The 27,474-nt window shown below is 44.5% G+C and overlaps 1 protein-coding gene across 2 annotated transcripts in view; it reads left to right on the top strand.

Moving 5' to 3' along the window:
* The window catches only part of LOC125989917 (kelch-like protein 29), an 84,932-nt gene that overhangs the window by 4,288 nt on the left and 53,170 nt on the right, over positions 1-27,474 (top strand). Inside the window, exons 2-4 of one of the 2 annotated variants that reach the window (XM_049756397.2) lie at positions 2,331-2,403; positions 11,396-11,477; positions 26,617-26,910. In XM_049756397.2, the coding sequence (XP_049612354.1) occupies positions 26,656-26,910 (255 nt within the window). In that variant the 5' untranslated portion in view covers positions 2,331-2,403; positions 11,396-11,477; positions 26,617-26,655. The remainder of the gene's footprint in view (positions 1-2,330; positions 2,404-11,395; positions 11,478-26,616; positions 26,911-27,474) is intronic. The other variant, XM_049756396.2, reaches the window with a different exon arrangement.

Below are 27,474 nucleotides of genomic sequence, written 5' to 3'. Positions count from 1 at the left end.
CTCAGCCACTCATGGCTTAATGTCGATAAAGAAAGTCATGAAGGGTCAGATGCGGTCACTCACTTTACGACATGTCCGGGGCGTACGCGGGATATCGGATGCTGGCGCCCGACGGGTGGAGCAACATTTAAAAGGGGCGCGTCCGCATTGGCGCCGAACCCGAATGGCTTCTTCGAGGCCTTAATTGCCCTCCACTGATTAAAAGCCGCCTTTTTTTTCCCTAGCATATTTCACAGTCGAGCGGCAGCGCGGGTCGATGCAACATTACGCGGATGATTTATGGCCCCCCTGCAAGGCCGTCCAAGCCGCTAAAGTTACTTAACTGACTTTGTTACTGGAGGTTTTGTTTATCGTGCATAGAGGAGGCAAAATATACTTCTATAGGGAGAAGTCAATGAGGTTGTTAATGATGCCCGCACTTAATGGAAGCATCTCTCATTTCATGGTGGCTACACTTTTTTTTTTCTCCCCCCCCTCCCCCCCAGGCTTCTTAATTCTGCCGCTCAATAAGATTTTTTCTGATTACTAGTGATGTTTCCTGTTGGTGTATTGTGTAAATATTACACATTTAAAACCACAATTCCAGTGGAGGTAAAACACTGTGTAAATGAAAATTTTAAAAAATATATATATATATATATATATATATATATATTCTTCATGAGTATTATTAGGGGCTGAGCAATTACCGCTGCAAGGTGCCTATTGTGAATCAAGGATTTTAATTTTTTTTGTTACACAGAATGAAGCACATTTCCAGTGGCTTAAACATGCACAAAACTCCACAAAACTTTCAGAATGTGCCCGCAACCCCAAGGTGGCGGGGCTCCTTTATAGCCGCTCGCAGGTGTCGTTATTATTGCCATTTGATTTCTTCACTCTCTCCTTTCTACAAAAGCAATGTTGCATAAAAACATCTTTTATGACTATTTATTATGATATAAAGTATATGTGTCCAAATTCATAGTTGCTGGAAAATCATGGAAACTGATCTTGAGTGTTCTGTATCATTCCGTTTAATAATTCAGAATTTCTCAGGTCCTTTTTGCAACAAGTTCCTTTCCTCCCCTGACTTCTTTTTACTTTTTGGAATGAAGCCGTATTCTTCCAGCCTGCAACAATCCCCTCGGGTTGGATTTTGCCAGGAGGCACTTTTGTCCTTTTTTTTTTTTTTTTCCCCTGCACAATCATCACATCCCAGTCGAGAGAAATACGACTTCATCCCAAAAGCTGCCATCCGTCCTCCACACTCTTATTATTAAGTCTTCCACTTTTAACACTTGGAGAAGTTTTGCCGGGAAACTGTCATCGCCAATATTCGGGTATGTGCAGATCCTGGCGTTCCGAGCCCCCCCCAAAAAAAAAAAATCCACCCTCATTTTTTTTTCCACACTGTCAAACTTGAGCTGCCGAATGCTTCTTATTTGCATTGTAGCCGATTTTTTTCCCAGAAACCCCCCGAGAGAGAACACTTGAATCTGTGTTTTCTTCGCGCGTAGGTGTAGAAATGTGTTGGAGGGGAAAAAGTGTGGATTGTCAGTCTTAAGCAAGGAGTAAGACATGTGTGCCGTCAGTGAGGCTTTCTTCAGGCTTTTCCTCGGAGCTGCATGTGGAATTTGTTCACGATCCTGGCAAGCCTGGCGACGAGCGGAAGGCGCTCCCACTTCCACTCTGGCACAGACCAAGTGTCACGTTTGCACCGCCATGTCTTGTTTTTGCACCAAAATGGCGCTTTTGACACCACCATGACGTGTTTCGACACCGCAATGTTGTCATTTTGCACCATTTTGTCATGTTTTTCCACTGTGATGTTGCACCGCGCTGTCATGTCCTTACACCGCAATGTCGTTTTTATGCCGCTATGTTGTGTTTTACAGTTGGGGTAGTGTCATTTTTATCACCATGATGTCATGTTTTTACTATATGATTACCATTTTTTTACAGTCCCTTTGTAGTGGTGTCTCTACTTTTTCCATCCATCTTAATGTCTTTTTTTACTTTGGTGTCCAATTCCTGAGAGCTTTTCCGACTTCTACAGCTGTACGCCTCCTGCTTGACCTTTTCCCGCCATCGAATTAGCCGACGTGGCGCGCTAATGTTCAGGACATTCACGCCGGCTTTATTGATAGCTTCCGCCGGTCCCGGCAGAGTCGTTTATCTGGTCTCCAGATAGCCACGATTGTGCTAATATATCTCCCGATGCAGATTGTCCATTTCAGCAAAAGAGGTGCCTCGTTGTCATCATTTATAGGCCGCCAGTATAGCGGCAGCGGGGTTTGGATTTGTAACCGTTAACGATGTCACGTCATAAAGTTTTGTTGTGTCCGCAGGTGTGTGACGAGAATACGCGCCGGATGTAATTTGTCTGTGATGAGCATCGCTGTCATCCACAAGAGACCAAAGGTAAGACGCGATAAAGCGGAACATGCTAATGATGCTAAAGCGATATTTTGCGGCCATTATGTGGATTCTTTGATTCTTTTTTTTTTTTTTTTAATGGTATGAGGTTTATGGTCAAGCAAGTTCTCAGTATTGTCTTAAAACTAAGGAAAAATGTAATTAATTTTGGTACAAGTTGACACGCTAGCCCTTACAACCGGCATCACGGTTTCTCGAATTGTCTTGTCCTCGCCGCTAAAATTGAGATAAAAACAGTATGTCCAAACCCCAAAAGGTTAAAAACGACTCAGCGGCAGGCCCGGTGTTGACAGACACAATCCGTTTCTTTTATAATACACCTTGGAAAGTAACGGTCATGATCACCGCGGCGCCCGCTGTTTACTCTGAGACCCCAGACGACGACGCAAAGCTGTCAGGCCTCATCATTCTCGCTGCTTACCTCACGTAATGACAGATGACAAGACGCCGCCGTGAGGAAAAGTGGCTCTGCCGGTCGCACGCAGAACAGAAATCCGCCACACAAAGGCACGCCGCAGACCCGCCATGGTTGAACAACTGCAGGGCACTTTGGAAAACGTGGCCTACCTCAGTCTTGCCTTAAACTCACAGTTGGGAGGCAGCTTGGTAACATTTGTGCTTGAGGTTAACAGATATTTGGGCCAGCTTTACGTTTATTTTAACCTAATTATTCTATTATACCAATAACAAATTATTCAATGAGAGAAACAATTAACCAATGAATAATTGCGTTAATTGGCTGAATTTAATGTTATTGTGTAACAATGCATTCATGAGATACGGCTTAATGCATTATTGTGTTTTTAGTGCATAGCATTATATAGAAAGCTGTGTCTAAAGTTTTTTTTTTTTGTATGAGCATGAGTGTCTTTGAATCACATTAGTCAATGCAAGGGGGGACACTTATTGCATTGCCCGGCAAGAAAAAAAAAAATCCCTTTCTAAGTTGCTGACAAAGCACAATTGTAGATATAGCCAATGCAGGGGGGTTAGGGTGGTGGTAATGAGGTGACCCTTGAACTTGCTGTAAGGTGGGCTATCAAGATGAGGTGTGTGGAAGCTCAAGTTTTTCCCTCACAAGAGCTCCCCTCATCAGTTAACCCGCCCTTGTTGAAATTCAAATGTGCAACGCGGAGAGCGTGGAAGTCTGGGGAGTTGCGTGTTTAAGCGTGGAATCGTAAGAGGCGGACACATACCGGTGCACAGCGGGGGGTCCAAGCAACATATCCAGGCCGCTGAGGCTAATAATGCGCGCAAATGGCCACTTTTTGCAGCGTGCGAGGCATCACGGATGATTTACGACGCTGCTTGAAGGAATTCCAGCCTGTAGTTTGCCTCGCAAGAGCGGCGGCAAGTGACTGCAATGCATCTGGCATGTATTACAAGGAGCGTCTTTCTTACTATGTCTGAGACAAGTGATTTTATTCAGCTACCGTGGACCACAACCGCTGGCTGGGTGTTTTGAGGAAAATCTAGAAGGAAAAAGTGACGTTAGCTTTTGCCTCCCTGTCCTGGGCTCTGCTCTGTTTTAAGAGGCGGACTATTTTCAGAAAGCCGAGTGTTACCTCCTTGGGCAATTGTTGCTGTGGTTTTGAATGGAAATGTACGTACAAGTCATTGCTGGAATTGCAATCGCCCCTCACCATGCTAAAGCAGGGGTGGGCAAACTTTTTGACTTGCGGGCCGAATTGGGTTCTAAATTTTGACCGGGGGGCCGAACCAGGAGCAGATGGATGTAGTGTTTGTGTGAAGTAATATAAATGACCTGTAAAGGTCATAGCATAAAAGGTTTTGGCCTTTAGTAGGTAGTAAAGCATGGATATTCAAAAAAGGTTTTTTGAAAACAAATGCATTTATTAACAGCATTAAAAAAAAAAAATCCCTAAAAAACTGCTATCAGTGATTCTCATAAAATACGACACTGTTATTATGAATAACAGTCTCCATCACTTCAGTGCCTGCAGGTCAGATTAAGGAAAGATGTTTATCTTATGAGGTCACATCAAACGGCAAACATTCTGACCAAATATATCATCTTGAAAAATCGGTGAAAGCATACATCCAAATAAAGTAATCAAAACGGCAACACTGTGAGGTGTATCTGAAAATCAGAGCAGAGTTTTAACTCACAAACACCTGGTAACAGAGGTGAGGAAACGGAAAACACTTCCTTAAAATAAGCCTTAAGAACTTTAAAGGTTAAGATTAGTCACAAACAGGTGGTGCATCAATGTCCTTGAGCATCCTGCAATGTTTGAAAATGAGAATGGTCGCTAGTTTCAATCCCTGCTATTTGTACAGATCATATTCAAAATGCATTTTTTTACAACAAACTTGAAAGCCTCCCCTTCATTTTCAGTGTTCATTTGATGTTGATGTTCATGTGGCTGAACGTCACGTCGTGTACGTCGAGCCAAATTGGCCACTCTTTTTAAACACTCGGCACTCAGTGTCCACCTTGCTTTTCCTTGGGCGACTCATTTTAATGGAAGGATTCCAGGGGAAGGTTTGTGGGTGGCTTTAGCGTAAAACTGTATCCGAAAGCTCGGCGCGCAAATTACAAGAATGCTGTCGTCACAGCCCACGCTCTAAATTCGGCACTGCTACAAATAGAGCGCGAGTGCGCCATTTCCGTACTACTGAGTACGTACACGCACTTGTGAGTGTGCACCGAGCTTTCTGACACGGCTTCCGGTAGTAAATGCGCAGGCGAGTGGTTCCCCATCTACTGGGGAAACGCAGTCATTGCAGGCAAAATGACCGAAAAAAAAAAAAGTTTAATAATACAATTTATTTAGGGTTGGCGGGACGGATTAAACGGTCCCGTGGGCCGGATGTGGCCCGCGGGCCGTAGTTTGCCCATACCTGTGCTAAAGACTATGTGGGATTGGCTAAGTGCTAAGTAGCTTATTGACTAAAGTAAGCAGCATTTTTTGTTTGTAGTGTAGCGTGAGAACGATGTAAAACACTGCTTTGTCTGAGATTTCACCGCTAAGACTGTTTTTTTTTTGTATATTTTTTTTCATATAAATTCTGTGGCTTTGAGCTGAATTTGAGACACACGGCTTAAATCAACAAGGCAACATAATGGCTCTCGCATTCATAACGACTTTACTAGAAGAAAAGAGCCAGCTGGTCTTTCACTGAACACCAGCAAATCTTTTTGGTTTTTTTACCCCTTTGTGGCGGTTTGTTTGGGCTTGAAAGCCGCTGCCGCAAATATGAAATGGCTCTTTGTTTTTGTTTTTTACGTCAAAGGTTCCCCTCAAAGTGGGAGAAATATTCTGACACTAAGTTGTATTCATCCATTGTTGTCTGTGTCAACGTCGAGCACTCAGTCCTCCAAAACGATTTTCTCATCTCGCACGTCCGGCACGTCGGCAGCAGTCTTATTTAAGCCTTTCGACTCGCTATTGATTTTCATACAGGGTGTCTTCATCCCCAGAGGTTGTTGAGAGTCTTGAGCGGGTTTTCATTTTCAGGCCCTTGGACTTTCACTGTCGCAGGTGATGTCATCTTAGCCAATAATCATTTGTGTGACCTTGTTCTTTCCTTCTCCCATTTAATCGCAGAATCAGCATTTGTGGTTGGATGTACTATGACAAGACATTTTGTCAGTGGTGCTGTTCTGATGATGGACATGTGATGAGACAATTGAGTTGTAGCCATATTATTGAATACACTTAAAAAAAAAAACACATTAAAAAAAAAAACACATTACTTTTGTTTCCTTACTTTTCAAACCATTTTGTTCAGTTGGTCCTCTGATCTATGGAGCGAATTGGGAGCAGAGCCTCGGGGAGCGCCTCCCCTTACAACGCACCTGTTTGCTCCCTTTCTTTGGTTCGCCTTTCTGTCTCGAGGCTATGTTGTTTTGCCCGTGCCAAAAATCAATAGCTATTACACTCGGGAGAGGACGATGTGCCATACCTCGCCCCGCCTGACGGCTGTCATCTCTTTTAATTGCCGTGCTAATGTCGTCCCCGTTCAGTCTGGATGTAGGTCAGCGGGCTTACGGGCCGGTCCTTCGTCTTCTTCCTACTCGATACTTCGCCAGGTGAAAACCTGAGCGAGTCAGTTTGGGTTCACCCCAAAAGTAGATGAGTAGGACTCGGTGAACAGGCAAAACAAATCTTTGCAATATGTTCTATGTGTCCCTGATCGTTCTTCTTCAAATAAATATAATTGGATTGCTGTTAATGTAGTGTCTTTCCCGTGTCTCAGGTGTTTCAAATAATGAGCCAGGGGTTTTTGACCTTGACTTGATTTTCGGTGAAGGGCTCCAATTTGGACCGTCAGATGTTTGTCATGTCGACGCTTGGAGCTCCTCCCGTCATGGTGTCTCGCTTTAGATGGCCGGAAGAGCACAGGTGCTTGAAACACATTGTTCGATGGCTGCAGTGTGTGTGTGCGTGCATGTTTGTGTGTGTGTACGGCCAAGTACACTCACCCAGCTGGGCTGGACGGAGCCGGTGGCAGTGTTTCTCGAACCATCTGCCGCTCTGCTGCTCGCCTCGCCGACCTCGTCCACATGCCAATGCCAAAAACATGAGGATGATCCTTCTGTTGCCTATTGGATGGCTTCATTACCTCCACCAAGGAGAAGATCAACACAATATATATTTCTGGGCTTAATCGTCCCTTTAATCGGTTTTTGAATTTTTTTTCTGACAATTCATTTGAGATAAGGCACTCTTTGAAAAGATAGTGACTGGTTTGAGGATACTCAAAGCATAATAGTGCCCGAATTAGTCCTTTGTTATCATTTTTTATTTCTAAGATGATTTTTTTTTACTTGTAATTAAATATGAACTAATTATATTGTATTTGTGCTAGCTGTGGACCGTAGGAGTCTGGTATTCGCCACCGGCGCACAAATGAGTCACTGAATAAATGAATCTAATATATTTTCTCATTTATTCAATTGAGTCTGGGATTAGATTCTCTCCGCCTGTTTAATATTTCATGGGCGCACTCGTGTCCATTAGTGACATTTTGGATGTTCTTAAACTAGCGCCACACATTAGCTTAAGTTAAGCAATATGACATCCTGGCATGACTAGGAAGTCAGCCACTCCGGTTTGAAGCAGTGCTCTCGGCGTAAAAGTTTTTTTGTAGGTGCAATCTTTCAACGAAAATCTAAAAAAAAAAAAATTCTTGGCCTCCACTGAAGATCTCTCGCCGAGCGTGGGCGTGTTTTATTTGGAATATGCCTATCAGGGGACAAAGAGCGGGAACAGGAAGTCTCGCTTGTTTATTACTTATTAGCGATTCCGCTCAAACGAGTTTGTTTAGCACGTACTTAATTACCTCCATCGCATTAAAACTCAGAATAGACATGCCTGTTCTTGGCGGCAACGGCAGCCCGGCTCGCCCGTGGCGCTGATTTGATGTGAGCTCCGCTAGACAATTTGCAGTTTATTACTGCTGTGTCCAGCCCGGTCCCTGATGAGATTAATCAATGTCTACGAATGGCGGGCGACGCGCCGTTTGCACTCGCCGGAGCTCATATCCGAAACGATCCGCCAACCGGCCGATTCGTAACTGCGTTCAAGTTTGGGTTGGGAACCGCGATGGTTGGCCTTCAGGGACCCACGAGGCCCCGAACCAATTTCAACTTCAACACACTTGAACTCTTTGTGTTCTTTTAATGGACCTAGACTTTAATTGACAGTGGTGCCTTGACTTATAAGATGAATTTCTTTCACAACTAAGGTTGTAACTCAATTCACCAAATACATTTTTTCCCTGTTAAATCAATTAAAATGCCATGTATATTTTTCATCGGAGAGTGCATTAGTGACTGTGACTCTCCTTGCCCACATGCGAGGGCATGACATGTGTCTAATAATCTTGCATGGGCCGGACCAAAACAGTGCAACATTCTTGTTTTACCGCAACACTTCTGGTAATTGTGTGAAGGGGAGGTGTTGACTTTGATTGATTGTTTACCCCTTTTGCTATTTGTACACTCACACCTGCACACACACACACACACACACACACACACACACATGCAGTGAGGCTTGATGAATTATGTATCGCTGCACTGGAAACAAAGCAATCAATATAAGATGTCTGCCTTGGCTATTGAGCACAAACACTGGCAGCGAAAAAAGAGAGAGATCAGGTGTTTATGTAGGCGGCGTGGACGCAAGTATTGGGACGCAGCTCATAATCAACCAATCAATCACGACTTAGATTAGACTCTTGACCAAAACAGCCAAGCTATACTAGACCACTATTGCTACTCTAGTGTTGGGGGATCAAACATAGTTGTGATATATTTCTTTCATTAAAAGCTGCGAATTGTTCCAATGCGACCGATTTCTTCGATACTACTTTTGGCACCCTCTTTTTGGAGCACAAGGGTAATTTGCTAGCAAAAAAAAAAAAAAAAAAAAAAAAGAGATCCTTATTGTACCAATTTTCAGTAACCCAGTCTTTCCTAATGTTTTTTGTGACTTTTCACTAAAACAACATAACTACTGTACCGCAATTTGCTATCCTGCTCCAAGACAACCAAAGCCAAATTTGTCCCCAGTGGAGCATGCATGGTTTCGTTAGCGTTCTCCGCTAGCTTGCTCGGAGCCCATGAGAGCGATGCGGCTGATTAAGAGCTACAGGTTGCTGGAGGAGAACGACCTTGGCGTTGGTATCGGAGAATGTGGAAAAGGCTGGCGAGCGGTAACGTTCCCCAGACAAGCGGCGCAGTCCGAACAATGAGCTGCAGGCCTTTTTTTTTTTTTTTTAATTCATCTGCTTGTCTGGATGTACCCTGCATAGGATGGCCATGATTAATAAATGATCCATTACTGATTTATGAAGGATTATGTCAATCACAGACAATTTGGCACCAGAATGGATTTTTCTTCCGTAGCGCCTAAAAGTGCTGCAGCAGAAATGATCCCAAGTGACAAATCTTTAAAATATGAGGGATTATTGCTCTGTTTAAAAAAATAAAATAGGAAAAGAGCCCAAACGTGTTTACAAAGTGCACGTCATACCTACATCTTGAAACTTAGAGTGCGATTCGCTGTAGCATTAAAATTAAAACCATCCAGTACTGATGTTTATTCAAGATGTAATATTGTCAACAATGTTCACTCCAGTCAAGCCAATGTGGCTCGTGGCATTTGAGCAAAAAATACATCTGCCGCCTCGTTCAAATCCAGACAACTGCTCAAAAAGGCGGCGGCGGTGGCGTTTTCTCGCACACTTGATGTTATCCTGCTATGGGGCGAAAGCAAAAAAAAAAAAAATCTTTAATGCACCATGTTTTCACACCATTTTCTTCACTTTATGTAGACCTGCGCTAACCCTGGCCGGCCAGCAATTACATTCCAACTGTGCTGTGACATTTCATTCAAATGATGGACACCTCGACACAGATAATTTCCCGTCATATCAAATTGATGCCATATGTGGCATTGCTACACCTACAATGTGCTAGAGACCAGACATGTCTCTTCTAGAACTAAAACGAGGCTTGAGAAAATAATTTTAATTTTAGTACGTTTTAGCACAATCGAATAAAATGCCCGAGGGGCTTAACTACAGCTAAGCAGATTTTTGACAGGGCTTTTAGTTAGATTAACCGAAAATCCAGATGTTGCCTTCCAAGCTAAGCTAATGAGACCAGGTTGGCGTTTTGTTTAAATAACCAAAATGTAACATTATTCTACAAAATTGAGAATAACAAGGCTCCTGTTTGCAATGCTAGCATTAGGTAGCTACGGTGAAGCTAACAAACTCCCAGTTCAGAAGTCAACACCATGAGTGAAAATAAGATAAGATGGCTGTCACTTCAGAGCTTGTTGCACGGGCAACTCACATGTCTGATGAGGCGAGTGCCTATTTACACACTGCACTCTTGGTCCTCTTCCGTTGGAGGGTTCTCAACAAAGCTGTGCATTTTTATCGCTTGTAGAGCAATCATTCTTTCAAGCCCCCAGGCTGAACGCTGAGTCAGCTCCCCTTCGTATGTAGATTGGCTCCCTCAGCCCGAGGGGGTTATTGATCTTACAACCCTGTTTTTTATACACAGGAAATGTTGCGCCCAAACTTGTTTAGCTACACGGGAGCCCTGCTGGGCCAAGGATGAGAACAATGTCACACTGTGATGAGAATCCTGTATGTTCATCGTTACGGTATACACAGAAATTAATAATGAAGCTACGTCGCAAAAGGCCCAGACGATCAACAACACGGCTAAAGGCGGCATTTTTCTCACTTGCACCACCAAACGACGCTTTATGATTTTAAGTTGATTAGCCCGGCGTTGCCGAGCGCAGCTTGCCGCTGTGAAATAAAATCTTAAAAACACGACACAGCGCGCCGGCCTGCGGGTGACTAACGCTCTTTTCGAGCAAGCGAGGAGCCGCAGGGAGGAGATCAATGGCAACGTGGGAGCCGAAGAGAAGCACAAAACCCTCTGTTTTCATTTTGTTGTTGTTTTTAGCAAGGTATACGTTTGAATAATTTATTTGGTTGTGTCCCGGTGCAGACTATTTATCAGTGTGGAGACTTTATTGGAGACCAACTTCGCACTTGTGTTTTGTTTTGCGAAAAAAAAAAAAAAGAGGAAAATCTCCAACGAATGCTCTGCTGTGCTTAAAAATCCATAATTGCTTTTTGATAACGCATTCGTCTCCAGACAAAGAAAAAGACATGGTTAAAACTTCTAATTGTGATATTTGGCCTCAACTTTGACCTGTTTTCTGTCTGTTTTAAAAGTTTTAAAAGCATTATGCTTCCTCGCAATCGCCTCTGTGGGGAATTTGATTGGTCAAAGATCAGCACACAACTCTGCTAACCCCTTCGATGGGAAACTACTGCAATGTTTCTTCAACAAAACGTCTCTTACTTTGAATCTACTTAAAAAAAAAAAAAAAAAAACTAGAACCAGAACCTGACCGTTTTTCAATCCAAAAAGTCTCTACTTGGCTCATGCATGTGCCCGATTCTTATTTTTCAGCCTTTTTGCAATGAAGACATTTCCTCACTGTCAGCAGTCAGTGTTTGGTGTGTCCTCTGAATGTCTGCTGATATCTCCCAAGGTGCGGACGCACACGCACACATGCACACGCACACACAGCAGGTGTCTGGCTATCCCCCGTTGCCATCTAGTGTGACCGCCTTTGCTTGAATGACAGCTCTTAGTTTGTCTGCGCGTCCGTGGTTACGGCCCAAGGGCTCGCACCCGAGGGACTGTGACCTTGTCAACACTCCTGAAAGCAGAGATGGATGGCCCCGAGCCCCCTCTGCCCCAAGCCGTGAGCCCCGAGCTCATTTTCTGCCCCTCCGCACCAAAACGAGCCTCAATGTTAGCGTCTCAGTTGACTCGATATCAAAAAAACATAAAAAGAAAAGCGAACACCAATAACTGGAGAACCGGTTTTACAGACGCGGGGATTCCTCGTGGATGTTGACAGAGCACCCTGCTGCTTTTGTTTGGAGGAGCGTAAGCGCACACCAGCTGGGATGTCAGGGCTGTCATCTTGGAGAACTCCAAGCGCAAAACTTGAATTAGCTGTAGAACTCAAATCTATCCTCTGTCTCCAACCAATAACTACAACTAAGAATCGAACTCGTAGCTCATCCGATTTTCGCCTTTCTCATGATTGCCACTATTTTACCGCGAGGGCGAAGGTCTCTGCCCATGACACGCCGCATAAAAATAATCGTTCGCTTTTTGACTACGTGTTTAAAGTGGCACGCGTGCAAGACGGAGCAATAGAGACCAGAATTGTCTAAAAACTCTCGTCCTCCCGTGGACCGTTCAGACACATGCGGTGTCATCGAGAATTAAATTGTCCGCTTCACCGCTAGACATGGAAAAGTGTGTTTGCAAGGCATGTACAAAAACTGTCAGGAGGCCACGTCGCTGACTGGCATTCGGAATTCAAAAAGCCACAGGTTAGCATGCGACACTTTTCCAAGATTTTAGTGTGAATTATTTTGTGATAAGCAATCTTGCTCCTGACTGCTTGCATTTGACAAGGCGATTAATATGTTAATAATTAATTATGTTTGTAGTGGAGTAGAGGAAACTGTACGTGTGTCAATGACGGCAACTGGAACCGGGACACGAGCGAACTGACGCTATAAAACAATCATGACGAAGAGAAAACACACGTTTAGAACATTTAGTCAAATGTCTTCGTCTCAGAAACTGTGCCCGTTGTACTCGCTCGTTGTGTTTAGTGACCGTGAGGTGACCTCGCCGCATCCCCCTCTGCCCCCACCGCGGCAACCTGACCGCAGCACAGGGCCCATTACTATTTGATGAGCGGGAAGGGGCTCGTACCACCGCGTATTTCCACCGGCCCGCAACGAGTCAGCACTTTAGCGCAGCTCCGCTGGAGGGGGTCGCCCGGCGGGCATGTCGCTCCTCTTACGCCACCTTGCCTGTTGTTATCAAGATGACTGCTGTGCCGCCAACTCCCAGTGACCCTGCGCCGAACCTCTTGCCATATCTATTTTTAAGTGCTTGCTCTGTTTTGAGCAAGGAGAAACACCACACGATGTCACTCTTTTTTTCCCAAGTGACAAACTCGAGCCAGAATTAGACGCGACATGACTTTCCATCCCGAGACGAGTCTGATTTTACGAAGGAGTTTTTTATTTTCTACTTCATGTCATTTATAATGTGCTAAGCTAGCGCTAAGCTATCATTGCCTTGTGCTGTGGAAGCTGTATTTCAGCTTCCCCCCGCCGCTTACTTTCCTAGTGTTGCGAGTCCGCAGCAACAACGGCGCCCTCGGGCCTCCGGACAGCCCATCGGCGGCCGGCTTGACAAGTCATTGTCTTTTCCTAAGCCGTGGTAATTCATCAGCGCCGCGGTACCGCCTCTGGATGATTGCGTTTTGGACAGAGCAATCTCCGCCGTGTCATATATGCTTTGGTTTTCACAGCGCCGACGCAACTTAGACGGCAAATGCGTGGAGACGGCGAAAGGCGCTTGGGCTTGCAAATTGAATCTGGTGCTGCCGCCACTCGCTGTTTAGGCCTCGTCCTCCTCCACGGGGTTGCAACTTTCTTTTTGTACTGTCATTTCGCCAGTGATTCAGAGAAGGATGAAAAATGGACACGATGAGCCTCTTCACATCGATTTCAAGCATGAGTTCAGGTTTCACGTTAGGGTTTCAAGCCAGGGCATTTCAAATGAGAGTTTGAGGCGCAGTTGTGGTTTCAGATTAGGGTTTCAAGACAGGGAAGCTCAACCTTTAAGTAGCCCAGGCTTCCTTCCTCTCCTAATCTACCTAATGACATGCTCCTCACGCTTCAGAATCGTTTTCATATTCCTGTGTTGGACTTTGCCATTTATGTCGGCGTTTAAGTGCTACCTCTGTACTACGCTTGATTAATCCAATAAGATCCGCTAACTAACGTTTTATAGGGAGTTTTCCACACTAAAGATGATCTAATCTGCTGTTGACTGCCATTGCGGTAAGAGTAAAAAATGTCTGCGTGTGTTTTTCATCTGGCCGCCGACGATGGACTCGAGTTGCTCATGTGTCAGAGGTCAAAGCACCCATTCACAGCCTCACACAAAGGAGACAAGAGGAGCGCTCGCGCAAGAACAGAGAGGGAGGCATTGTGTCAAGGTTCGGATTGCTACGGAAAAATTATTCGGGTTTCAAGCTTGCGTTAGGGTTACGGACTTCCATTTCAAGCTCATTTTGTTATCAGAATAAGATTTGGCAATCAACTTGGGCTATTGAATGTGATCCTGCACAAGCCTGGCTGCAATTTAACTCGATAGTTGGTAATGAACAGCAGCAGTGCCTCTAAATGGCTGCTCTGTCTTTCTAGATGACTAACAGTCATGTTGATTAGATTTGCTCAATATGCTGCCGTCACACTGACTTTGTCATAGCACATGATGGCAACCGTAAATAACAGAGAAAGATAAGAAAAATGCAATCTGACTCTCTGGAAGACTTCAGCGAGAAACAAGCACAAACTGACAAGGAGCTGTAATTTATTTGCTGTGTCGTAGCTCGCTTTATAATTGCATTTCACTCTTGAGCAAAAACGCAGATTCGATCTCTTCCCTGATTTTTGTCATTTGTTTGCCCTTCCCGCATTGATAAATGAACATTTTGGGAATCTGTGGATCCGTAATGCAGATGGATTTGGCCAGCAGATAATTTTGTGTGTTTGTATGATTTGGATTGTTCCCTCTTCTCATTCTACACGCACTAGTCAACGAGCTCAATTATGTTTGATGCAAGGACCGGAGGCTAATTGCAATGTTTATCCTGGCGGCAGGTTAAAGAGTGTTAGAAAGTGTCATCCAGTGTTTGTAAAATGTCACTCTGAATGATTAGCCCTCATGAATAAATGTTGGGTGTCTGCAAAAAGTCGATAAATATGCTTAATCCGCTCACCTGCTGCGTGTTAGCATGCTCGTAAGTGGGCTAACTAGCTCCCCTGGCACAGTTTACTTTTTTTTTCCAGTCCATCCATGTTGTGATGCTCTTTGTAAGCATTGTACAACTGTGTAGTAATGCCAACACTTGTTTTTGTTTTTTTAACAGCCGTGATTAGTGTTGTTGGCAACGTTAGCCAACTCGTCTTCATGGCGCTAACTTTTAGTTTACAAACATTTCAGCTTTTAGAAGTGTCATGGTTATTGTGGTTCTTAGATGTCTTCTAGGGACCGGTTAGCATACAATGGTTATTAACTAGACGCGTTGTGGTTTTATCTCTTTTTCCGAGGCCCGTTAAAATGCTCACGACCTCCTGTGGCACATTTAGCCCATTTTCCTTTTATCATCATGGTGCTAGTGTTATTTGTTAGCTTTTTATTCATTTATTTGACCTAACTTTGCAGCTTTAAGTACAAATAGAAATGGTTGTTTATAACAACTATCACAGTTTGAGATGTTTTTTGGGGCTTGTTAGCATGCTCACTAGCTCCCCGGTGGCAAGTTTTGCACGTTGACTGTCTTTACGAACATTTAGAAATCACAATATCGGCGCATAATATAAATGATAAACTAGGGTTATTTGATATACCTTATGTGGCACATTCTGCATCTTTTTCAGCATTAAATCCATTTTGGTTATCATTATTTATAGCATTTGTTAGCCCTCTAAAACACTCATCCCCATCAAATATCGTTAGCCTCATGAGCGCTAATGTTATTATGTCATAACCAAGATTGACTTGGATGTTGTTGTTTTTTTTTTGTTTTTTTTGTGTGTGTAAGAGAATAATATGATGCGTGTGTCGACTAAACCCAAGGGAACCGCACGACGAGTCGATCCTTTAGTGCCTTTATACTCTGGCAAGTGAAATAGCGCCATCAAAAGCCCGTGGGTGTGTATTCTTTTTAGGGGGGGTTGTGGTTTGTGTGTGTTTGTCGGTTATGGCAGTGATGGTGTTTCACTTGGCTGCAAACAGCAGTCATGAGGGACCAGAGAAGTGATGACACACTTCTCTCTCTCTGCACTTCAACTAACCTCAGTCTCACACGCACACACCCATTCACATACAGACACACACGGACTGTGCAGCACATGTACACACAACAGCAACGTAAACAAACAAGTCCATATGCAAACACAAGTAAGCACGAAAGTATGTTTGCACATGGATAAAGAAACACTTGATACATAAAATACAGTGTGCGTATGAGTGAGTATGCCTTCTTGTCTTTGTCTTTCAGTCTTTTGGAAATGGTCATATTTATCAAAAATCTGTAGTGAATATTAGGGATGTTTTTGGCTGTTCTACGCTAGAAACATACTAAAATGAGCTCCCATGAAAGTGTACTTCAATCGAGCCCTCGACATTCTCGCTGGCCCACACAAGAATCACCTTTCTGCCTTATGTTCCTCTTATTCGCTTCTTTAGCCGTCTTTTTTTTTCCATTTGTGTTTATCGATTGTGCAGAAACAAAAGGATGCACACCTCAGCAGTTACGGCGAGGGCTTTAAAAGTTGAAAGTAGAAAGCTCAGCAAGCGGCAGCAGGAAGGAGAAAGAATGCTCTTGGAGTAGTTTTGGCTTTTATTTGTTTTGCTCTTTTCTCTTGGCACCCTCAAGATTTTTTTTTTCTTTTCTCCTTTGGCGCCTCAAATGTTGACAGTTTTATATAGAGAGATTCTATGCCAGTGTTCATTGACTTTAGGAGGCTGGCAGGAATGGGAACCGAGTCCAAGGGTGGGCAACGGACTTTGAACTCTGCGAAGGCTTTAAAGGCGGATCAGATGAGGAGGCGGCTCTTTTGATCCGCTTCATGCAAAATGCATCCACTACAAAAAGAGAAAAAGCCAACTTGTATTAGGAACACACTGGGAAGGGGGTGTACACGCAGTGAGAGTAATATAATATTTTTACAGTAGTAATTAAAGAATAATTTTTCTAGACAACCAGTAAAACCTGTATTACTGATGTAGAATTCTTCTGATATGATTTAAAACACTTTTCAACTTTTTTTATACAAAGTTCATTGGCTGAACTTGTTCGGATGAAAACATGACACCAGTTTGTTGTATCGTTTGGCTGGGAGGCTTCTTCACACTGTGTGGGCTTGTTGAAAATGGAATGGACGCACTACAGCTCGCTGGTGCAAAGACTCTCATCTCCCCAGCCGGTCCGGCCTGACTGAGAGTTCTGTGCTGTGGTTCTGACAGAATCAGACCCGCTGAGGGCGGCTTTTTAAAGGGGTATGCCGTACTCTGTGTTTATGATACTGTATGGGCCTGTTTACAGACGCAGCATTAAAGAACAGTGAGAATTTTATCAATGCCAAGAGACGAGTAACAATAGCAGCAGCGCCGCTTCCAACCCCAAAGAAAACGTCTCGGATGGGCTTTTGCAACTTTTTATAGCAATCATCTTATAGGCCTCAATTTCTTTTGATTCAGTGTTTGAATATTTCATCCGGAATTTCTTAGTGGGCTTTAATTTCTCGTTGTTGTCGGCATAGAATGGACTCTGCTTCATGTTTGGCGGTTTAGTGTAATGGAGCATGCCGGGCGCCCTCGCAACAGAATACATAATATGCTGTAATGGTGCGTCTTCAACAAATGCTCCACGTCTCCCCGGCGCCTTTTAATGGGCAGCTTGAAAAGGAAGAATTGATTTTTTTTTTTTTTTTTTTTTTTTTTTTTTTTTTTTTGGGCCGGTCTTGTATGTTGCTCTCGTAGCATTCAGATGGAGGTTGCGGAGTTCGGATTCCATGACGGCTCCTCAAAACGTAGCTGATCTTGTTTTATGCCAGTATGAGAAAAAAAAAAAAAAAAAAAAAAATGTCATCAGCTTAATGAATCTACATAGCTAGTGCGGATGGGAGTGTTTTGTAATGTTTTCAATGTTTATCTTCATTGGTCCTGAATAATATCTGTTAAACATACATTTTTTTTTTATGAGGAGCCCCTTCTGTGAGTTTTGTAGCTGTAGCACAAAGAGGATGAGAATGTGATAAGCTCCTACAGAGGAGGAGGAGGACAATAGTCGGTGTGCTTCTGCCGGAATTCATGAGTGGCGCCGCTCATCTGATTACGAGCCGCTGACAATCTTTCTGCTCGGGCTTGAGCTCCTGCTCGGCTCTGACTAATGAGCAGTGATATGCTCTCTCTCTCTTCCGCTTTCTCTTTTCACGTCACGCTCTATTGATTATTGGAATGCTCGCCCATTCTTTACTTTCATTTGCCGTTCACCTCTTTGTCTTGTCGCATTCATTTCACTAATTTGATATTCCGACTTGTTGGCCCCACCACACGGCCGCCCTCTCGCGACCCGATATCTCGTTTTCGTCTTTGGTTATCATGGTAATTGTGTATAATTTTTTTTGTTGTCTTTGGTTGATAGTATTTTTAAAAAGAAAAAAATTGCTAATGTTGCAGCAATTCCTTTTTTTCTTAATTTTCTTAAATGTAGATCTTTTGCCACTTGCCATTTTCCATCCAGATAATGAAATCAGGCGGCGGCGGCCCTTCATCTGCTTTAGCGCCATTTGCGAGACTAAACAGCCCGCTAATTTGCCATCCTTCTCGTTGGTTAGCCTGATGTGCATTTGCATAATTTTCAGTGGGCCGTTTTCCGTCAGCCAGCCGGTGAGAGGAAGCAGGAAGCCGCCGGCGGCTTGTTTGATCCTCGTCTCAATATTTGTCTATTGGGTAAAAGGGCTTGATTAATGGGGGGGAAAAAAGCATTCCGCCACCCTGATCGTTCCTCCAGTCAATCCGAATTTTACCGCGAGCCCCTTTGATTGCACCTCACCTTCGGGTTGTGACTCATGTCGTTGAAGAGACTTTCATCGCCTCCCGCTGACTCCCCCGTCACTTTGTTGGGTGACGTCTGGAGGCTATGCGTCAAAGAGGAGAAAAAAATGAGACACAAAACCTTCCTGGGTTATCTTTTTCTTCTCTGCACTGGCAGGTGTTCCATTAACCTTGAAGTCTGACGCCGTCTCCAAGTAGCCTCATTACCTCGTACTTGACGAGCTCTTAACTCCGATGTCGGTGTGATTTTTTTTTTTTTTTTTTTCTCCTTCTCTTCGTTGGCACACCAGCCCGAGAGAAGGGGGACAGCATGACCTTCTTCCCCCTACTTTTCGCTTCCATGCATTAATGAAGAGACTAGGCGTCCGCCGTCGGAGACACTGTTAAGTTGGTTTCCTTTTTTCCTTAATAGCGCTTTTCAGTCTCGCTGATGTTAGTGTTGGGTTCTCAAACTTTTAGGGGTGAAACCCTGACCTTGTTATCCTAAGGTCAGTTCAAGAGAACTATCGGGTAGGTTGCTAGTTCTAATCTGGCGCTGGTAGCCAAGGTCAGAAATTGGATCGATAGGGACATTTTCGCTCCCAACATTTCCCTTTGAGATATGGCCATTCTTAAATCTTTTTAAAAGCGAGTCCCCTGTCAAGCCGCGAGTCTGATTTGGACGGATACAAGCGCAAAATGTCATCTTTAGAAGTCTTAAAAGGTCACAAGAAGTCTTAGCTGATGTCCCTCTGGCAATTTTCTATGTTGACCAATGATATGACGCTCATCCCCGATGACAGTTTTGGACAGCGACTTTTCATCTCCTACTTTGGCCCAACACATGCCGGGCATTTGTTCCCCGCTAGAGAAGTCACATCCATATATGATGCGTAAATCCCAAGCCAGGAGTCTTCATTCCCGACACCATTGCCTCTGTCACCTTTTTTTTCCCGCTTCAATAGATACCAGGTGGTGTGAAAGTGCTCTTCTCTCACACCTACCTGTCTTGTCAGAAATCTCACCAATCCTTAAATTTATTCCACAAATGAAAATTAGTCCCTGATACCAATTCAATACAAAATTGTCCTAATGGGTACTTTGACAAATCTGACTAGGGAATCCTCCCAATTTGAAGGATTCGCCATAAAAGAGGGACGGCTAGGGCCCTTTCACTGCACGATTAAATGTAGACTGGCTTAATAATCAGATCAGTCGGAAAGGGGCTCCAGGTTGTCTCCTCGTACGGAATACCAAATACTGCATTTTGTCGAGATTTTAACAGCACTTCCTCTGGATTTGCTTCACTTCATGCACAGTCATGCCTTCACCGACCATAGGTCAAAGTGCCACCGGGCGATGCCTATTTACTCTGTGTGTGTGTGTGCGTGTGCGCCATTAGCATTGATTTCCCATTCTGCAGGAAAAAGCACAGTAAATGCCATGCGGCTGTACCGCGGCTTGTTTTATTTATGAACACGTTTCCCGCCGAGACGTTCATTATCTTGCGTGCTTGCAAAGCTCCCTTGTAGCAACCGCGGGAGCGTCTTTTTATAACCAATTCCCAAACTGCTTTTCCATAGTGGACCCAGTCGGATTTTTTTACCGCGTCTTTACGCACGACCCGGGGGGGCATTGTTGATTGCGCCCGCGGTGCCGGCTTCTCGTAAATGAGCGCTTGTTAAAAAGCCGGCTTAGGAGGAAGCAGCGCCGGACACTTTGTGCGTCACAAGATAACCTTGCTGTCGTTCCGAGGGCGCCAGAATGGCGGCATGGCGTCAAGATGATTAGAGCCGGAGCGAGGCAGATGGATTGGTTGTGCCGTTCGTAGGCGGCTAATTAAGCTTAAATTGAGCAAATTGATCAGCGCGAGGTCACCGGCGTCCTTCGGTCCGCCAACCGCGCTGCTAGCGGGGATGTGGAACTGGCGGAGCGAAACGTGGGATAAGACAATGCTACGTTTACATTAATTATATGCGGCTGTCACACTGAAAGTGTCAGAAAGCTAGCTAAAACTAGGATATCCTAAAAGGCTCGCCGGTTTTGAGCGTGACATTTCTTCCATCGTAAACATTCCGAGATCAACTCCAAGTAGTGTTGTAGCAATAAATGGAAGTGTTTAAGAACCGCAGCCACACCATTAAAGCACTCTGCCAAATGGGTTCTCTTGACTGCTTTGTGTCCACTTGTAAAATTCAGTAGTGGAGGATTAAAGCTCTTAGCTTGTTATTGTGAAGTCGCCACAGACCATTTTTTGCTAACGCAATCAAAACGGTAAAAAGGGAAAATTACCAACACTGTAAGTTACAAATGATTCTAATAAGAAATATTCTGCCAGCGTGACCTGGCTCTGAACTGGCCCAAGGGGTTGGCAACCTCTCCAGCATGGATGGAGGTCAGCTTCTCTGTGACAACAAGCTCTGATTTCCCTCTGTCATTTTTTACGCACGTTTCTGCTCTGGGGACACACAAATGGATGCTGTGCGGTCGGCCAAGTGGCGCGCGGCGCATACTATAAGTCACTTAGCCGTCGTCACAGGCCACTCGTCCGTTTATCTCCATCCCTGCATCCATTAATCTCCCTTTACTGTAAGCCATCCGGTTAGTGGCTAGCCAAAGCCGATGAGACGGCCCATTACTTATTTAGCGCCACTTTAAAAGGGGGGCCAAACACTGTGTGTGTGCGCACGGAGGAGACGCTCTGGGTAACAACATTTGCTGTCCAGTTTTGAAGACGCCGAGATGGAATCAAGTCAATAAAACACGAGGCGCGGCGTGATGGGCGCGTAGTTAAGTGAAGGTCAAGCTGCCGGGTCGGGGCGTAATCTGCTCGCTTGGATGATGGCGGTGGTGCACATTGGAGAGGGGAAAGGTGCCCCCCCCCCCCCCCCCGAAAGTGCTTCAATATCCTCTAAATCAATGTGACCTGCGCAGGAGTACTGCACCCAGTTTGTACCGATGTACTGTAATACTATGTTTTTCTTTTTTCTTTTTTTTCCCATATCATAGCAGACACTCGGCGACCAGAGAGAAGCTGGTTGTGATGCATTAAGAGTCTATGAGAAAGGACACGAGATAAGGCAGCCAAGCCAGTGTATGTGTGTGTGTGTGTGTGTGTGCGCACAAGCAATGACACCGTATCACGATGATTCCTGTAGTTTACTTTATTGCACAATACTTATTGTGACCTTTTTTAATCTTGAACTTGACAAATATTCACTATATAAAAAACTGATACTAATAAAAAAATGAAACTAAAATGAAAAAGAAAAAAAAGAAATTTATTAGACCCACACAAAAAGTCTCAAAAAGCCATTTTGGTTTGAAGCAGCCATTTTCGGATCATTTTGCAATATATGAATGTAATATAATTAAGACAAAGATCACTACATTCAAACCTTCCCTCCCAAAAAAAAACTCTGTTGTAAAGTTAAACAAATATTTTAGGAAAACTTGTAAAATTAAAAATAAAATTAAGCATAAATGACTGGGGAAAAAAACAATGCTGAAATAGCCCCTCCCCCGTCCAGAAGACCCCCCCACCCCCTCCAGCTCCCCCACCTCCTGGTCCACATCTTGTATCACGCACCGTCACTCTGGCAACATATTAAAAAGGCGAGATAGCAGCCGCTCTGTTCTTGCCAGGAAAGTGATTTAGCGCGGTCTTGTGTTGATGAAAGAACATGTGTGGGGATTTTTTTCCTCTCCCCCTACCACTCCTCCATCTCTCCGCGCTCGCTTCTCATTTGGCCTCCTCTTCCTCATCTTTTTCTCCTACTTTATCTCACATCGGCTCTCTGATGTCGTCCGGCAGTGTTCGCCGCTCCCTTTCTTCATCTTCGCGTGGATGATTCTCTTTGTTAGTGGAGGGGAGACGAAGAACAAGGGCGCAAGTTTTTTTTTTTGGGGGGGGGGGGATTATGATTTGGGTTTGCGTTGGGGTTAGGTTTGTTCAAGGTAACGCTATAGGCTGGGCTCATATCATTATTTTAGAAGTAATAGGTAATGCATAAATTCTTTTAGATTTTTGACAGACTATGCAGACGGACACATACTGTCTTAATCCAGAGCCCGCAGAGGCAATTGGCAGATTATTGGACGGCAGGAGAAAGTTAAACAAGAGTGTGAAAGAAAGAATGTCGAGAAAATTAATCCCTGTTAATTAATCCCGTCAACCGTGGCTCAGCATTGTTCACGCCAACAATCGGACTACTGGGTGGGTTTAAAGACAATCACTCTGTACCTTGCTCGAGCACGAAGATCATGTTTTCGGCTAATCTGCTCCGTAGACTTCAGGTGTTGGGTTTTTTAGGTTTGGCTCACGTCCTTTTGCCAAGCGTCGGGCTGCTAAATCATTTGTAAGCAATGACAAATTAGCGTCGGAGGCCGCCGCTAATGACAGATTTTAATTATCGGCTAATCCGCTGGTCATTTTGTGATGAAGGGATCAATCATTCCCTCGTTAAAATGTCAGACAATTGTCGGAAATGAGCTCTCGCGCTCTGGGTAGCACAGCTGCTTGGCGCAAAAGGCGCGTGTTTTTTTTTTTTTTTTTTTTTTTACTACAGTGGCGGAAGTAGAGCCCCATGTTACTTGAATATTTACACTTCAGACACCTCGACTTTTATTTCCTGCATTGAAAAACAATTTGAGCCTGGGTTCCTCAACACTCGTAAATAAAGGGAATGGCAACTTGTAGTACTTTTATGACCAGCATTTCCTGATCAATACTCCTTTTTGGTCATTTGAGCCCCCCTCCTCCCTCCTTCGGCACAACCATGTGCTGGGCCATTAATCTCCAGAATCCCACTCCAGGCGCTCGCCGTGCGTATCTGAAAGGTCGTGTGTTCATACCGATGTAAAACGTAGACAAAGAAGGCCTTTTAGGGCAAGCTAAGCCCCGGGATGCGAGATAAGTGGTGAAAGCGAGAACCACTCCTGGGATCTTGGCATCTTTGAAGGCAAAGTGACAGAATTTTCACTTATTGAGAGAATGTTGCCTCCACTACAACAACTCCTTGTTTGGACTTTACAAAAGGAGCAGATGAATGCAGTGTTATGTCACACTGGTTGCAGAGAGAGATATTTTAAAATGTGACATAATGTTGACACTCCCCTTTATCTTTTCTGAACCAAATTTACATTGTGAACTGTTTAATCGGCACTCGGTGTTTAATCGTCAGTCTCCCTATGATTGCTTTTGAACGCAGACTTTGCTTCGTTTGACCTCGATTAAATTCAACTAAAGGGTCATGAAGGGGATGTCTTTGTTAAGAACGTCCATGTCTGCCTGGTCTCATGCGAACTTTTTAACGAATCACTCTTTTTCAGTATTTGTTGCGCTAGCGAAGCAAATTAGCACTTGCAATCAGAAAACATGGCAAAAATGACATTTGTTGATTATTTTTAGAATCAATCGGACAATCATAGCGGCAGGTGTTAGCTACTGTGTATGTTTTGTTGCATGGGCATTAGCCACCCTGCCCGCCGATTACCTGGCAATTCACATGTTTGTGAGTCAAACGCCTCCCAGTTGTCCCGTTAAACTGGAACTATTTAAGCCGAGCCATCCTCCGTGTCGCCATTAATCACCCAAGCAGAAGCTATTTGGGCTGCAAAACAGCAGCTTGGCCTGCAGGCTTTTTTTTTTTTTTTTTTTTTTCTTCCCCGAGATGTCCTATATTTATTACAGGGCCCACTACTGACTGCCTGTTTTTTTCCAGTGCACTAATGAGCTGTAGCAATCGTAGTAGAAGTACTAATTCTCCTCTAAGCGCCAGGATTAATTGTGGTGACTAATACGAAGAATCAATCCCAGGAACGTTGTGGCAGGTAAACGGGGTTCACGTTTTAGTAAACAACGTGGAAACAGTATTGGAAAATATGTTTTGAGCTAAAATGACGATTTCAGCACGACTTGAACTATCATTGTAAATTTTTTATTTTCAGACATTTGCACTTGTTCCTGTTCCTGGTCTAGCTGGACCCTTCTCCGTGAATATTAGTTTGCTTTTTAAGAAAGTCCTGCCTTTCTCAGTCAACAAAGCCAATTAGAAAAGGAGAAAAGGTTCCTATTGCAGGGCATATTTGCCCTTTGTTTGCTCGTGTGCGCGTGAAGCTTTTGACGTTTCTACTCCCGCACCGCTGCTCGATTTAAATGTCAGGATGAACATTGTGTTGTCCTGGAGGATCTGTCAGCAGATTCACTGCTTTGTTTGCGCGTGCGTGCGTCTCATGGGAGCTGCTCATTTACAGCAATATCTTGTTCCTGCAGAACTTACAGCAGATCCACTTTCGACGAGGCTCATTTGTAGCACGTGCGTACGCCTGATGGATGAATTGATCATTAGTGCAGCGAGTGTGTACATGCGTGTGTGTGTGTGAAGCGGCACTGCCACCGGGTCAATAGAAGTAAACCCGATCACAGATTGGAAATGGAGTCTGTCCTCTTTGGGAGTATCGGTAGCAGGCAGATTAGGAATGTGGCGGCAAAAAGCAAACATAGCAAATTTTGCACGCACACATATGTTGGCGTCCTTTCTAGCTCACACACACACACACACACACATTGACACACACACTTTTTTTGCTGCTGAACGCCATTTACTGTCTGGTAACATCCATCTGTCGCATTCCTTCCGTCTTCAAGCGTACTCCCGCGTGATTTTGGTGTGGCACACGCCCGACGTGTCACTGGGCAGATGCCATCTTTAACAAGAAGGAGTTATTTATAAAATTGAAAAAAAAAAGAGAAAATCTGCTAATCAACTCCCGTCAGTGCGCCGGCGACTTTGTCGTCTGGCTGGAAATAAATGCCAAAAAAAACCCAAAAAACATTCAGTAAGAATAATTATGTCTTCATAAACAAACTTTAATTGCTGAGAATGTTGTGAGGTTGCTAACGTAAAATTCTTTAATACATCTATGATCTCACAGCTCATTTTAAGGCTACCCGAGTTAGCAATTCAATACATCAGCACCCGCACAAGACATTTTTAATACGCGTTACGTTGTCATCCCTTGTTTCAGATTTTCCTCCCATTGCGGTTGATTGGATATGACACAAAATGGCCGAATAGCGATTGGCAGCGCATCCCTAGGGCGCTTGTGATGAATTTAAGTTTTGATCCATTCTGGCAGAACGCACAGGTGTGGTTCCCCTCCTTCTCATCTTCTTCCTCCTCCTCCTCTTCCTCGCTCGGTCCATATCTGAGCCACCAGCCAATGTACACCCGCCTACACGCACACTCACGCAGACCTTTTAAAAGCCGACTCTTAGTTATGCAGAGAATTTAAGACTCGCTAATTAGGAAGCTCAGATCCATCTGCTCGCCTCAACAATCGCAAGCGTAGCGTGATTTTTGTTTGGGTGACACCCGTCGTGCAGCTGCCACTTGCATGAGATAGTGTGACTTTGTGTGTACGTGTGTATGTTTTTAGTCAAATCGACTCCCCACATATATTTATATATCTATAAACCCCAAGCGTATTTATTTTCTACCAATGTTGTGGAAGATTTACCCGGTTGCCCTCTTCTCTCCTGGCTGAAGTGTGGAGCTGCGGAGATAAGGGAGAATATTAGCTGGCACAAACCGCCGTCATTGTTCCGCCGGACGAGCACCGTGTTCCTCTCTACGCCTCGCATATTTTTAGAGGTAATACAACTGTAGCCGCTCAGAAAATTCAAGGTTATTAAAGGAGGCGGGAGGGAGAGGCGGGCAGGCAGGCGGACGGTGTGAAGGGAGGGGGGAAAAAAAAGCATTCGAGAGTGACATCTCAATATTTTTTTTTTTTTGCAGCTCTGCCAACTGCTTAACAGCAGTTTTCATTTTTGGGGTAGGAGATTTTCATGCTGAGTATTATAACAGTTTCTCCAAGAATGATTTGAAGTGAATTGTTCAACTACACAGATGCGCTAAATATAAAAATACTGAAAACAAAAGACACAAATGTGACCTTTGGCTGTGCTTGTCTGGCAGGCCTGCCCTTGCTATTCCCTCTGAGAGGACGAGGAAGTGATGTCACGCCACCACCACCGCTTTGAACGCGACTACCGAGCACCCTGGGAGCGCCGCCTCCACAATGGGGGGGCCAATCATAGCTGTGCCTCTGCCGTCATCAACGGCAACAACCGCCCGGGGCTCCTCCCCCTTCCCGTCATCCCATCACTGCTCCCGACTCCGACAGCCGTCGTGGTGACGACATCGGCCGGCGAGGTGGCGGTCAAGCGAGGTATTGCGGCAGCCGGCTCAGTGGCCTCGGCGTCGACCAAGGTAAGACTTCCATCACTTCTATCAAGTTTCTACCCGCGATTTGCTTTCCGTCTTACTTTCCCGTGGAAATGTTTCTCTGCTCGCCCATCGTCATGGTTGGCCTCCGTCTGTCTCCCGGAGCCTGCCATCCGAACCGCTCCCGTCAACGCCTCGGTTCTTGCCAAACCATTTTCCCCTCCCATTCTCATCTCACATTTTCTCAGTCTGCCAAGAGCGAGGCTTGTCCTCAGAGCTACCCCCCCCCCCCAATTTGGCTATGCAAATGATCCTCAGTCAGTGACAGTCTGACTTTCCTGTGAAATCAAACAAGCACGAACTACAGTGACCCATAGGGCTCAAAAAGTTTGGCATGTGACCAGACTTAATTCCACTTTCTACTTCCCAACTCCAAATCTGTGCTGATTTCGAGCCTCTCTGGGCATGGGTCCCTAAACGAGAAACAATTGTTAGTTCCAGATCATGATGTGTGGTCAAGTTACGACAGCACTCGTCCCAGGATGCTGTTTTATTTGTTTTTTTACCGGAACTTTCTCCCACCGCGTCTTCCTCGCGTAGAGCTTTTGA

Source organism: Syngnathus scovelli, chromosome 20 (assembly GCF_024217435.2).
Source record: "Syngnathus scovelli strain Florida chromosome 20, RoL_Ssco_1.2, whole genome shotgun sequence".
Classification (NCBI taxonomy): domain Eukaryota; kingdom Metazoa; phylum Chordata; class Actinopteri; order Syngnathiformes; family Syngnathidae; genus Syngnathus; species Syngnathus scovelli.
Note: the sequence above shows the minus strand (reverse complement) of the source record. Positions and strands in the feature narration are given on the sequence as shown.